At 48.0% G+C, this 12,201-nt stretch overlaps 1 protein-coding gene across 8 annotated transcripts in view; it reads right to left on the reverse strand.

Annotated features, from left to right (window-relative positions):
- LOC132460630 (NACHT, LRR and PYD domains-containing protein 3-like) overlaps nt 1–12,201 on the reverse strand; it is a 521,671-nt gene that overhangs the window by 33,824 nt on the left and 475,646 nt on the right. For 3 of the 8 annotated variants that reach the window (XM_060055368.1, XM_060055362.1, XM_060055360.1), the window contains 3 exons: nt 12,028–12,201; nt 11,805–11,851; nt 10,622–11,105 (listed from right to left, as the gene is read on the reverse strand). The exons of 4 other annotated variants lie outside the window; for them this stretch is intronic. In XM_060055368.1, the coding sequence (XP_059911351.1) occupies nt 10,622–11,105; nt 11,805–11,851; nt 12,028–12,201 (705 nt within the window). Of the gene's footprint in view, nt 1–10,527; nt 11,106–11,804; nt 11,852–12,027 lie in introns of those variants that run through there. One more of the 8 variants, XM_060055361.1, reaches the window with a different exon arrangement.

Consider the following 12,201-nt stretch of genomic DNA (forward strand, 5'->3'; position numbering starts at 1 on the left):
TTTTGGGTCAAAGGTCGGGTGGGTAGATGTTTTAGTTCGGTGCCACCTTAATATTCGTACACTTAAAAGAGGGGATCAGGATCTGCATTATGAGTATTAGCTGAGCTCATAGACACATTGACATTGTACACATTCAGCATTGATTATGCCATAACGATGTTATCTTTTCAAAGTCCATTCAGAGAAACTGCAGTGTAAATAAAGTAAATAATAAACAAATGTGTATGCGTCTTTGTGTGTGCGTGCATGCATGTACGTTAGAGCATGTATTTATGATTGTGTGTGTGCAAGACATTTAAAGAGTGTGCCTTTTAGTTTCCGGCTCAGTTTAAAGGCCACTTTAACATCCCATAAGGGGGGGGGGGGAATGTATAAAATAAGCTTCTACACACACACACACAGCATGTGTGTGTGTGTGTGTGTGTGTGTGTGTCAAGAGTACGCTTTAGTGTGTGTGTGTGTGTCAAGAGTACGCTTTAGTGTGTGTGTGTGTGTGTGTGTGTGTGTCAAAAGTAGGCTTTAGTGAGTGTGTGTGTGTGTGTGTGTGTGTGTGTGTGTGTGTGTGTGTGTGTGTGTGTGTGTGTGTGTCAAGAGTACACTAAAGCGTACTCTTAAGACACACACACATACACACACTATTATTATTACACGCTTATTATTTAAATAATTTCCCTCTGGGATTATTAAAGTATCTATCTATCTATCTATCTATCTATCTATCTATCTATCTATCTATCTATCTATCTATCTATCTATCTATCTACACACACACTCACTAACGTGAGTGAGTGAGTGAGTGAGTGAGTGAGTGAGTGAGTGAGTGAGTGAGTGAGTGATTGTGTGTCTGTGTTTGTGTGTGCATCTGTGTCTGTTCAAGCATTTGTGTGTGTGTGTGTGTGTGTGTACAGACCTGAGCTGCCCCCCGGGACCCTCTCCAGGTGGTGGGGGTTCCGGGGGATGCCGTCCAGGTGGCGGTGGGACTCGGACCACATGTAGAGCTCGCTGGTGTTGGGGCCCAGGGGGGTCCACCACCGCCATCCCCCCGCGCCGGGACCCCAGCCCCGTGGTCTGGGGGGGGGAGGGGGGGGACCCACCAAGGATCTGTTAGGGGCTGATTGTGGTCCCACGTCGACGCAGCCCAAGAGGGTCTACGGACCCCTCACGTCCTCGCGGACCCTCCTTGTATCCACAGTAAGGGCCTGACGCGCGCCTCCCCAATACGTTAACCCTCTGTCGAAGCGACGCAGCAGCGAGGACTGTGATTGGTCCGCTCACTAAAACCCGCCGCAGAACCGAAGCAGGTATACGACTGCCTGGAAGCGTCTGCGGGGTGATCGCTGCGTTGCGTCGATGTGGAACCATAATCAGCCCTTTAGCCGGTGGCTAATAAGCACTAGCATTGACCCCTCTCATGTAGGGGGAGGACGCAGAGACTCTCAAAGCCCCGTACCCTGCAGGGCGAAGCACTCCTGGACGGAGAGGGGAGCCCCCAGGAGAGGGGGGAGGTCGGCCAGGACCCCCTCCCCTCCGGTCTCCTCCTCCATCATGTGACCACAGCCACAGGACTTTGTGGCTGATGAGGCCTTTCCACTTCGGATAAACCTCATGAGGCCATCCCCCGGTCGCAGCCTGCCAAGAGAGCGCCGGGTGATCAGCGACCGTCTATCCCGAGCCGGGCCGGTTGTGGAGAATGTCTTCGGGAGGCTACCTGTGTTCTCCATAACTTCCTGCGGAGGATAGCCCCCCAGATTTTTCCAACCAAAATCAATGGATCTGTGATGATTTCACTCCTAGTTGGTGATCAACAGGCTCAGAACCTCAATAGAATTGTAGGCTGCTTTCAAAATTCTGAAAGACATTTAGCATGGATATTTAGCATCATGGCATTTAGCATGGAGACATTTAGCAAGGATATTTAGAATCATGGCACATTTACAGACACACACACATGATCTGCCTCAGCATTTTGGGAAAAGAATGGTTACATGGATATTGTAATGGTAATTAACTGAAAGGACCACACCAGTCTTCAAACAAGTCCTCATCCCAAACATATCCCTGTAGCAGCAGCATTACTACTTTAATTAGCTAGCTTTAGCCGTTTTAGCCCATTTTGGTGGTTTCTGTAAACAGCCATAACTCACAGGAATGGGGTAGAGACTTTGAGAAATTGAGAAAATATCAACTGGACTTGCTAGGCAAAGAAATATATATGAGAATAAATGCTGCTACAGGGATACGTTTGAAGCGAGGAATCATGAGAAATAAACTTGTATGAAGGCTGGTGTTTATCATGATAACAGATGCATCTCCAGAGTTAGGTGAGGACGGCCAGGTGAAAGTCACTCCTAAGCAGCAAGAATAAGTTCTCAACCTTGCCCAGGATGTCTGCCAAGCAGTTGCCAAGATCCCAACACCGATACACATTGGAACAGCTTTGTACATCCTTAAGGAAACCAGAAGCAAGTCAACTGTGTCACTCCTAAATAGATTTGGGAACAGCATTAGCTACAAAGAAGCACAGAGATATATTACAGCAAAGGCATTTGAAGAGCAGACAACTAGGGATGGTGCCTTCATACCAACAAAGCTGAAGGTTGGACGATACACAGTTTGCATTTGATAACCTTGACTTCCAAGAGTACACAAAGGATGGACAAACACTGCATGGCACAACACACAACATATTCCAGTACAAGAATCCAGATGAAGACCCCACACCAACGGTTAGTTTACCTCTACTGAAAACCCGCCAAACAGCCCTGGAATCTTCTCAGCCTTTTCACACCAAGGAAAGCCACCTAAGTCTAAAAGATTGTCAAAAGAGTCGCTCCCTGGTTGGTGTTGAAACAGAGCCTAAGCTTCCTGTGTGTCTAGCTGAACCTCTTGACCACCTGAGCATCCTCTGGCACCTGGTGCATAGCTGCCCTACTGTACTATTGGAGGACCTGAAACCAAGTTGCGATGCTCCAACATGGAGTTCATTCCAAGCATTTCTCATCCTAGATACCACTTCTGCAACTGTGATCAGCTATGGTCCTTTCTCCCCCAAGTCACCAACAAACCCATATGTTGTTGAACAGTCTGTTCAGTACTGCATGGATGTGTTGAGAAAACATGGTCAAGAGTATGCCATCATCACATGTGATCAAGCAATCTTTGAGCTGGTTGTTGTTAAAGTTTGTTTATATTCTGTAATCAGGTTACTGTGACGGCCCTGAGCCGTCTTGCTTCCCTTCTGCTGGCCTCTGTTCTTCTTCCAGGAAAGCTGATTGGCTGGCCACCTCATTGAGGGATTGAACTCACCTGCCGGCAGCCTTTATAAGATGGGGGGAATCCAATGTGGCGCTCTCGCTCCCCACCTGGAAGGGTGGTGCTACCCGGCCCCCTCTCTCTCTCTCTCTCTCTCTCTCTCTACCTGTGTGTGTGTCTGTGTGTGTGTGTGTGTGTGTGTGTGTGTGTGTGTGTGTGTGTGTACCACGAGCCCCTCACTGCGGCAGACTGTGTGTGTGTGTGTTTATAACTGTCTGTGTGTGTGTGTTTGTGTTTCTTACTTTGTATGTGTGTGTGTGTGTGTGTGTGTGTGTGTCTGTGTGTGTCCGTGTGTGTCTTTAACTGTGTGTTTGTGTCTATATGTGTGTGTGTGTGTGTGTGTGTTTGTCTTTATGTGTGTGTGTGTGTGTGTGTGTGTGTGTGTGTGTCTATTTTTGTCTGTGTGTGTGTGTCTATGTTTGTGTGTGTGTGTGTGTGTCTATGTGAGTGAGTGTGTGTGCGTGTGTGTGTGTTTGTGTTTCTTTCTTTGTGTGTGTGTGTGTGTGTGTTTGTCTTTAACTGTGTGTGTGTGTGTGTGTGTGTGTGTGTGTGTGTGTGTGTGTGTGTGTGTGTGTGTGTGTGTATGCACTATAACCTACTCAATGTCTCTCTCCTTGGGGTTGGAAGGTCCCAGAGAGTCCAGTCCTAGTTTCCTGATGACCTGCAGAGAGAGGCAGCTAGTTAGCCACAGCTAGTTAGCCACAGCTAGTTAGCCACAGCTAGTTAGCCACAGCTAGTTAGCCACAGCTAGTTAGCCACAGCTAGTTAGCCACTAGTCACCATGTCAGGTCTCCATAGAGTGATTCAGTAGGGTTGGTTAAGTGCTCTCATACTGGGACTGATTCTGCCTCCGCTGATTTCCAGTTCCTCCAGGTGAGGCCGTCCAGTACACGACACTGGACTACACAATACAGTGTGACGCTGTGTAGTACACAACACTGGACTACACAATGCAGTGACGCTGTGCAGTACACAACGCTGGACTACACAGTGCAGTGGCGCTGTGCAGTACACAACACTAGAATATAATCTTTATCTTTATTTGTCATTGGGTTAAATACAAAGTATTTACACAACGAAATTAAGGTGCAGATCTTGTTCAGTGCTTTTGTGTGTACTACTACACAATGCAGTGACGCTGTGCAGTACACAACACTACTACACAGTGCAGTGGCGCTGTGCAGTACACAACACTGGACTACACAGTGCAGTGGCGCTGTGCAGTACTCAACACTACCACACAGTGCAGTGGCGCTGTGCAGTGCTCAACACTACCACACAGTGCAGTGGCGCAGTGCAGTACTCAACACTACCACACCGTGCAGTGGCGCTGTGCAGTACACAACACTACTACACGGTGCAGTGGCGCTGTGCAGTACTCAACACTACCACACAGTGCAGTGGCGCTGTGCAGTGCTCACAGTACTGGAACATGGCAGCACAGCCCCAGGATGAGCCCTGACCTGAGCGATGAGCCCCGTCCACGGCCTCGTGGACGGGGTGGAGGGCCGTGACCTGGGAGTCCAGCAGGTTGGTGGAGACCTGGGACAGCTGGGGCTCCTCCAGGTACCAGCCCAGAGCCTGCACCTTCTGGGGAGGCTCCCAACGCACACACGCCCCGGGTCAGACCCCAAGGGGGCCCCAACCCCCAGATGAAGACTATCTACCCCCCCTGTATCTGGTCCTGGTACCTCCCCCCAGATGAAGACTATCTAACCCCCCTGTATCTGGTCCTGGTACCTCCCCCCAGATGAAGACTATCTAACCCCCCTGTTTCTGGTCCTGGTACCTCCCCCCAGATGAAGACTATCTAACCCCCCTGTATCTGGTCCTGGTACCTCCCCCCAGATGAAGACTATCTAACCCCCCTGTATCTGATCCTGGTACCTCCCCCCAGATGAAGACTATCTAACCCCCCTGTATCTGATCCTGGTACCTCCCCCCAGATGAAGACTATCTAACCCCCCTGTATCTGGTCCTGGGTAGGGTCAGGTTCTTGGTCCACACAGGGTGTGTGTGTGTGTGTGCGTGCGAGCGTGTGTGAATATATGTGCTTGTGTGTTAATATATGCGTGTGTATCCTCCGACTCAGGGGGAGGGGAGGGAGAGAGAGGGTGAGAGACAGAGAGACAAAGACAGACAGACAGACAGACAGACAGACAGACAGACAGACAGACAGACAGACAGACAGACAGAGACAGAAACAGAGACTATAACCGATACAGAGACACTGAGGCTGAGGGGTCCACCCATACCCAGAACCCAGGGAGGGGGTCCTCCTGGGTGAGCCGATTGTCCCCCCGCAGAAAACCTGCGCCACTAAACTTGCGCCCTGAGAGGCGTGTCGGCAAAAAGCAGGGGCGTGTTCCGGCGCAAATTATGCATGGTGCTATCTTACAGATCGATAAAGCAGTTGCGCAACTGACCGACAAATGCCGGGTCTAAGTGCATTTGCTATTTTGACGTACCATTGCAGGTCGGAACTGCAACATGTTTTCCATAGGGGCTGCATGAATGCACACTGTAGTAGGCTATGCCATGGGTGGAAATATTAATAACAACGATAAACTCGAGCAAAGTAGGCTATATCCCAGCCTTCCAAAACAAAATCTTGTTTTAGGGTAAATGGTAACGTTGGTTAAATTATTTGGGAAAGAACAGCTGATACAGCGGTAAAAAGTTGTATTTAAATCAATGCACCTGCTAACACCGTACAGCAAATGCATATTTCTTGACACAGACATCGTCTACAAGCCCATAACTTTTAGGATTGATGAGTATTTCCTCGTGAGAAAACATTGTTTAACCGCGAGTGTAAAAAATAATGAATGAATGCAGGCGCGTGTGTGTGCATCCATCTGTTTGAACACACGCAAACTAAACACGTAACGCGTAATACAGTCCATGGCAATGTACATTAACGGGGGGACACATGCATATTAGGAACACAAGTCAATAACAATAATGTATGCAATACTGGTAAGAAACAATGTCCATTAAAGGGGTATTTCGGAATTTTGGACATAGGGCCTGATTCCCAAGTGAGCATTGGTATTCTATATCACTGGAGACAGTTTTCAACACATTTCATACAGTCCTTCTAGTTGCAGAGTTTGCTCGTGCTAGGCTAGCGCAAGTCAACGGGCAATGCTAGCCTGCTATTAAAAACAGTCTTACCCACTCCACAGTACACCCGAGGTAAATCAATTATAACGCCAGACTATAGATTTAAATGTCTGTGTTGATAGAATAATGTTAGAAATAAATCTAACCTTGCATCGCATGAATCATCGAGGGACTACTTTCTCAGCAGAAGCGGAATTTTACTATGCGCTGGTTAGGTTTGTAACCGAATCACGACAGAAGAACGTAAACAGAGAAGCGTGGGACAGAAGCGCAATTGAACGACTAGGCAACATGATGGTTCAGTGTGCTTTTAGAAATTGTAGAAATAAACGGTACAGATGGGCACCACAAAGTTTCCACCAATTTCCAGTGCGAGATCCAGAAAGGACTCAACTGTGGCTTGTTACTGCTGGCTTGGACATCAAAACACCGGCTCGTACATGTACGGTTCGTTGGATACAACAAATTCCTCATAATCGTCTTCAAAAGCAGATGCATCGCAAACTCCTCCAAACGTGGGCATATCTTGTTAATTGAATACGCTTATAGAATTCCTTCGTTCACTGTACTCTGCGTTTGTAGCAATGACAGCGGCAGGTAACCTAGGTATCAGTCCGCCGCTGCCGTAGCCTACGTACAGGAATATAAACACTGCTGCTGAGACCCCGCAATTCCCTCAAAATGCAATGCAATGCAAGGTTGGTTTTATTTCTAACATTATTCTATAAACAGACATTTAGATTTATAGTCTGGCGTTATAATTGATTTACCTCGGGTGTACTGTGGAGTGGGTAAGACTGTTTTTAATAGCAGGCTAGCATTGCCCGTTGACTTGCGCTAGCCTAGCACGAGCAAACTCTGCAACTAGAAGGACTGTATGAAATGTGTTGAAAACTGTCTCCAGTGATATAGAATACCAATGCTCACTTGGGAATCAGGCCCTATGTCCAAAATTCCGAACAACCCCTTAAATGTATTGCCGCATATCATTAAATAGACCCACAGCTGCGGCCACAGGACCGCATATCATATGTTTGTTAGGTTTCTTTGCCGCAATTTTCATGACGACTCAGTATTTCGGAAGTTCTAGAAGAACGCTATTCCATGTGTGAAGTTTGAAATTCATGTGGTCATGCATCTGTCTCATCGGAGATTGTAAACGCGCTGTCAAAATATCAACTCATCAGGTTCAAATGCGCTCATGGCTCCTAAAGGGGATGGGAGATGGCACTCTCATTGGTTTATTGCACGTTAAGGCCCAAACCACACCTATGGGAAATTAGGCTTCTTCAGGGCAACCCTTTTTAGATTTGCGTCGGGCGCAAGAGTAATTTATCCGCCGTTATAATAGCAACAGCGGCAGAGCCCCGCCCACAAAGCTACTTCCGTTTTGCCCTTCTCACTTGCGTTTCAAACCGTTAAGATAGGGCTCAAAGGAGTCTATCAGCGGTGCTCTGAACGAGCAGGAAGCTTTTCTTACAGTTTTTCTCAATTGTTTAAACACGTTTTCTGAAACTATAGCTCAATTTCTCAAGGACAAATCTGAAAAGACTATACAATTTTGTCAAAACTCCACAAATCTCTTTCAAAACGAAACATTGCACTCAAAACCATGTACTCTCCTCTCAAAACAGATTTTTTCCCACCAAAACAAGAAACACAACGATTATATGAATATCTCTTAGAGAGCATCACAACATCACAAACACTTGTGTGATACATTTAAAATACTTCCATCAAAATACTGTTTACCTATTTTTTGACTTTATGAGGCCATGTTACTTATTCAAAGGTATACAATTGCTTGGAAAAATATTCATTTTTTAAAGTTGCAATTAGGTGGTAAAAACAGTATCAATATTGTTGCCATATTTTAATACAATACTGTGAATATATCACATGAATATTGCATTGACACAATTGTATCTCGATAGGATACAATGCATATTTGTCTATCCAATGAGCTCCAATGGGCTAAACTCACAATCCCACAGAGTCATACTGTACACCTATAGTTGATGCTGCAACATTGTTGGAGTTCTGAAAATACACCAATGTTACCTATTTTGGCAAAACTCACAGGACAGTAATTGCACTGATAAGTAAAATGAAAAACACGACAGTAAGAAAATGTTCTTTCAGGGGATTTAATGATGAAATCATTGCACAAGTACAAAAGGTAACTTATCAGCTCGTAATAGTAATTCTTGAAGTGGAAATCAAAGCAACTTGCCAGGTTGGATCATAGGGTTGAATAGAAGGTTTATTGGAGGATGTAATACAGCAAAGGTACAGACTTAGGTGGGATAGACTCAGTGTAGGAGGTGAGGAGCAGTCTCCAGACGTGCTCCTTGGCTGTCCATCCTTCTTCTCACCGAACCAAAGGGTTGGGGCCAGTATTATAGGAAAGAAAGCGTGAATAACAAAATAACAGTCTCCCTTGATAAGGTATATGACCCTGGCTATGTCCCAGAAGACAGGGTTGGTTCGTCCTTGTTGGGACATCACAAATGACAGAATGTTGGAAATAACACCTCGTACAGTAGGCCTGTTCCTAGACTAAGAGATGTGAACACAGAGAGACACTAAAATACACCAACATTCTACATTCCTCCCTCTTGATCATATTAAACGTAGTTTGAAGATCACCCTTTAAATGAGAATTCAGTTTATCTACTGGAATACAATTAACAATTATCTAAATCAACAAAATGAAGCATAAAAGGCAATAGCAAACATAAAAAAGTATACTCATCATCCACAAGTAAACCAGTTGTAGGCTAATTAAAAAATAAAAAACTCATTAGGTAATTCATGATTAAACCAAAACAGATTTAAATTGTAAAATAAAGGAAATGGACTGTCCAGACACCGCCCTCTGCTGGGCAGTGAAGCTCCACCTTCCTCTGACAGCTCTCACTGTCCCCAGCAGTAAAGAGGTTCTGTTGGTCTGAACAACACTAAAGGTCCCAGAGGAAGGCTTAGCCTTAGAAACGGAGGGAAGTTTGGGGCCCCAGACCTTACGACGGGGGGGGGGCTCTCTAACACAGCTACCCTGAGGGGGGGCAACAAGATCGGGGCAGTCCCCGGGGGGGTCGGTTGGGGGGCGGTCATCCGGTGAAACACACAGGGAGATAACTTGATGAGCACATAGAGCATGATAACGGAAAGGACCAATGGCAGTGCCATCTGGACTATCTGAGAAAACAGACCCACCCAGCCCGTTGAGCCATCCCACACATGTACATCAGTCTGTACCCCCCCTCCGATCCTGATCAGGCCAGAGCAGCTCCTCTACAACACAGCAGAGCTCACCTGAGGCCTCTCTATGCCCTCACACATGATTCAAGGGCTTTGCCCGTTGAGTCTGAACAGGAGAGCAGTGAGTGAGACCAATTGGTAATTGGGCGTGGCGTTCTGAAGGCCAGTGGTCTCCAGGTGAACCAAGTGGGCTCAATGAGGAGATTTGTGCTTCGAGTTTGGCAAAAATGGAACCCCCCCTCTCACCCTCCCCCCTCCCTGAGCCCCCCTCCTATATGTGTTTGCATGCAAACAATGTATGTGCACACGGACGGGGAGAGAGAGAGAGAGAGAGAGAGACAGACAGACAGACAGACAGACAGACAGACAGACAGACAGACAGACAGACAGACAGACAGAGAGAGAGAGAGAGAGAGAGAGACAGAGAGACAGAGAGAGAGAGAGAGAGGGGGGGAGAGAGACACAGAGAGAGAGACAGAGAGACAGAGACAGAGAGAGAGAGAGAGAGAGAGAGAGAGAGAGAGAGAGAGAGAGAGAGAGAGAGAGAGGGGGGGGAGAGAGAGAGAGAGAGAGAGAGAGAGAGAGAGAGAGAGAGAGAGAGAGAGAGAGAGAGAGAGAGAGAGAGAGAGGGGGAGAGAGAGAGAGAGAGAGAGAGAGAGAGAGAGAGAGAGAGGGGGAGAGAGAGAGAGAGAGCGGCCCCCGCCGCCCCCCCTTCTGTGTGTCTACAACCGACAAAGAGTCGCTGTGGACCCCACTACGGGCCCCCCTGGGGTCCGCCTACACCCCCCTACCCAGACCCCCGGGAGGCTCCTGCTGCCCCCCGCTCTCTTTCTACAACCGACACAGAGAGGCTGAGGACCCCCCCCACCCCCCTACCCAGACCCCCGGGAGGAGGTCCTCCTGGGTGAAGGAGGACACGAAGGTGTGGAGGTGTGTCAGTGTGTCTGAGGACCCTCCTCCACCTGGGGACACTCTGTAGAAGGACAGAGAGCCAGCAGGCCGGTCCAGATACACTCCTACTCTGGTCGAGCCAGCGGGGGGTGGGGGGAGGGCTGTCTCTCTATCGTTGTACCAGGCAGAGTAACCATCATCATAACAATCAAGACTCCAGGACTTGTTGTTCCGTCCAAGGAAGCTGCTCTCTCCAAGCCTGCTGTCATCACCCTCTCCTCTCCTTGTGATTCCTCTGTATGTCACTCCTATCTCAACCCCTCCTTCCCACTCTACCTCCCAGTAACAGCGGCCAGTCAGAGCCTCTCTACCCAACACCTGGAACCAGGAGTCAAATCTCTCTGGGTGATCCGGATACGACTGGTCCTCTTCAACCAGCGTCACCTTCCTGTTGTCCTCAGACAGAGAGAGGAGTCTGTGGGCCGTGTTGGGATCCAGTGTGAGGTCACAGGCATCTGAGGGAGAACCAGAAATGATGAGCTGCTGAACCATTCTTCATCCTCATCATCATCATCATCACTAGTACTGTTCTTCTGCGCTATATGTACACATACATAGATATGAACACACACATACATATACATATGTACACATTCATAGATACACACAGCTCAACAATGACGTTATGAAAACATCAACAACAATATTATTTATATATCAACAACAAACATCTCTCCTTGGATCCAGGCTGCTCTTCTTCTTTTTATTCTATTTCTTTTTGTGATTGCTCTCTCTTCTTCTTCAGCCCCCCCCCCTCAGCCCCCTCCCCATCAGCCCGGTCACCCCCCCTCCTCCTCCCCCCTCAGCCCCTTCACCCCCCCTCCCCCTAGTCCTCACCCTCACCCCCCCCTCAGCCTGGTCACCCCCCCTCCCCCTCACCCCCCCCCCTCCCCCACACCCCCCCCCCCCTCCCCCTCACCCCTAGTCCTCACCCTCAGCCCCCCCGCTCCCCCCTCAATGTAACAATGTATTTCCTGCTGGGTTTTATACAAGCAGGTTTAACTGTGATGGTGGACAGTATTAATATACGTAAGATACATGATGTCAGCCATCATCTTCATTCCCAGTAGGATTTGACCTAACTTCCTGCTGGGTGGATGGACTTTCCATCTCAATAGTGAGTGTGTGATGGGATAAATCAACCAGACACTTACACTTCTTTAGAGCTGGTTTCAGCCTCCACACTCCACCGTGCTGTACACTGGGGGGGAAACAAAGTGAGAGCAGCATGTTGAAACATTCACCTTCATCATCTGCTGTCTCATAACGTTCTACACAACATGAGTGACAGCTGCCTCTTCAAACCACTTCATCTAGCAGCGGCTTGAATCCTTGTAGGAGACTTTGTCCCTGAGCGGTGAGCTGTCCTCTCCATACCTGATAGTGTCCAGTCTCCAGCGTGGATCCTCCAGTCCAGCAGAGAGCAGCGCAGCTCCAGAGTCTCCTGGGTGATTGTAGCTCAGGTCCAGCTCTCTCAGATGGGAGGGGTTGGAGCTCAGAGCTGAGGCCAGAGAAGCACAGCCTTCCTGTGTGACCAGGCAGCCAGACAAC

This window comes from Gadus macrocephalus, chromosome 7 (assembly GCF_031168955.1).
Source record: "Gadus macrocephalus chromosome 7, ASM3116895v1".
NCBI lineage: Eukaryota > Metazoa > Chordata > Actinopteri > Gadiformes > Gadidae > Gadus > Gadus macrocephalus.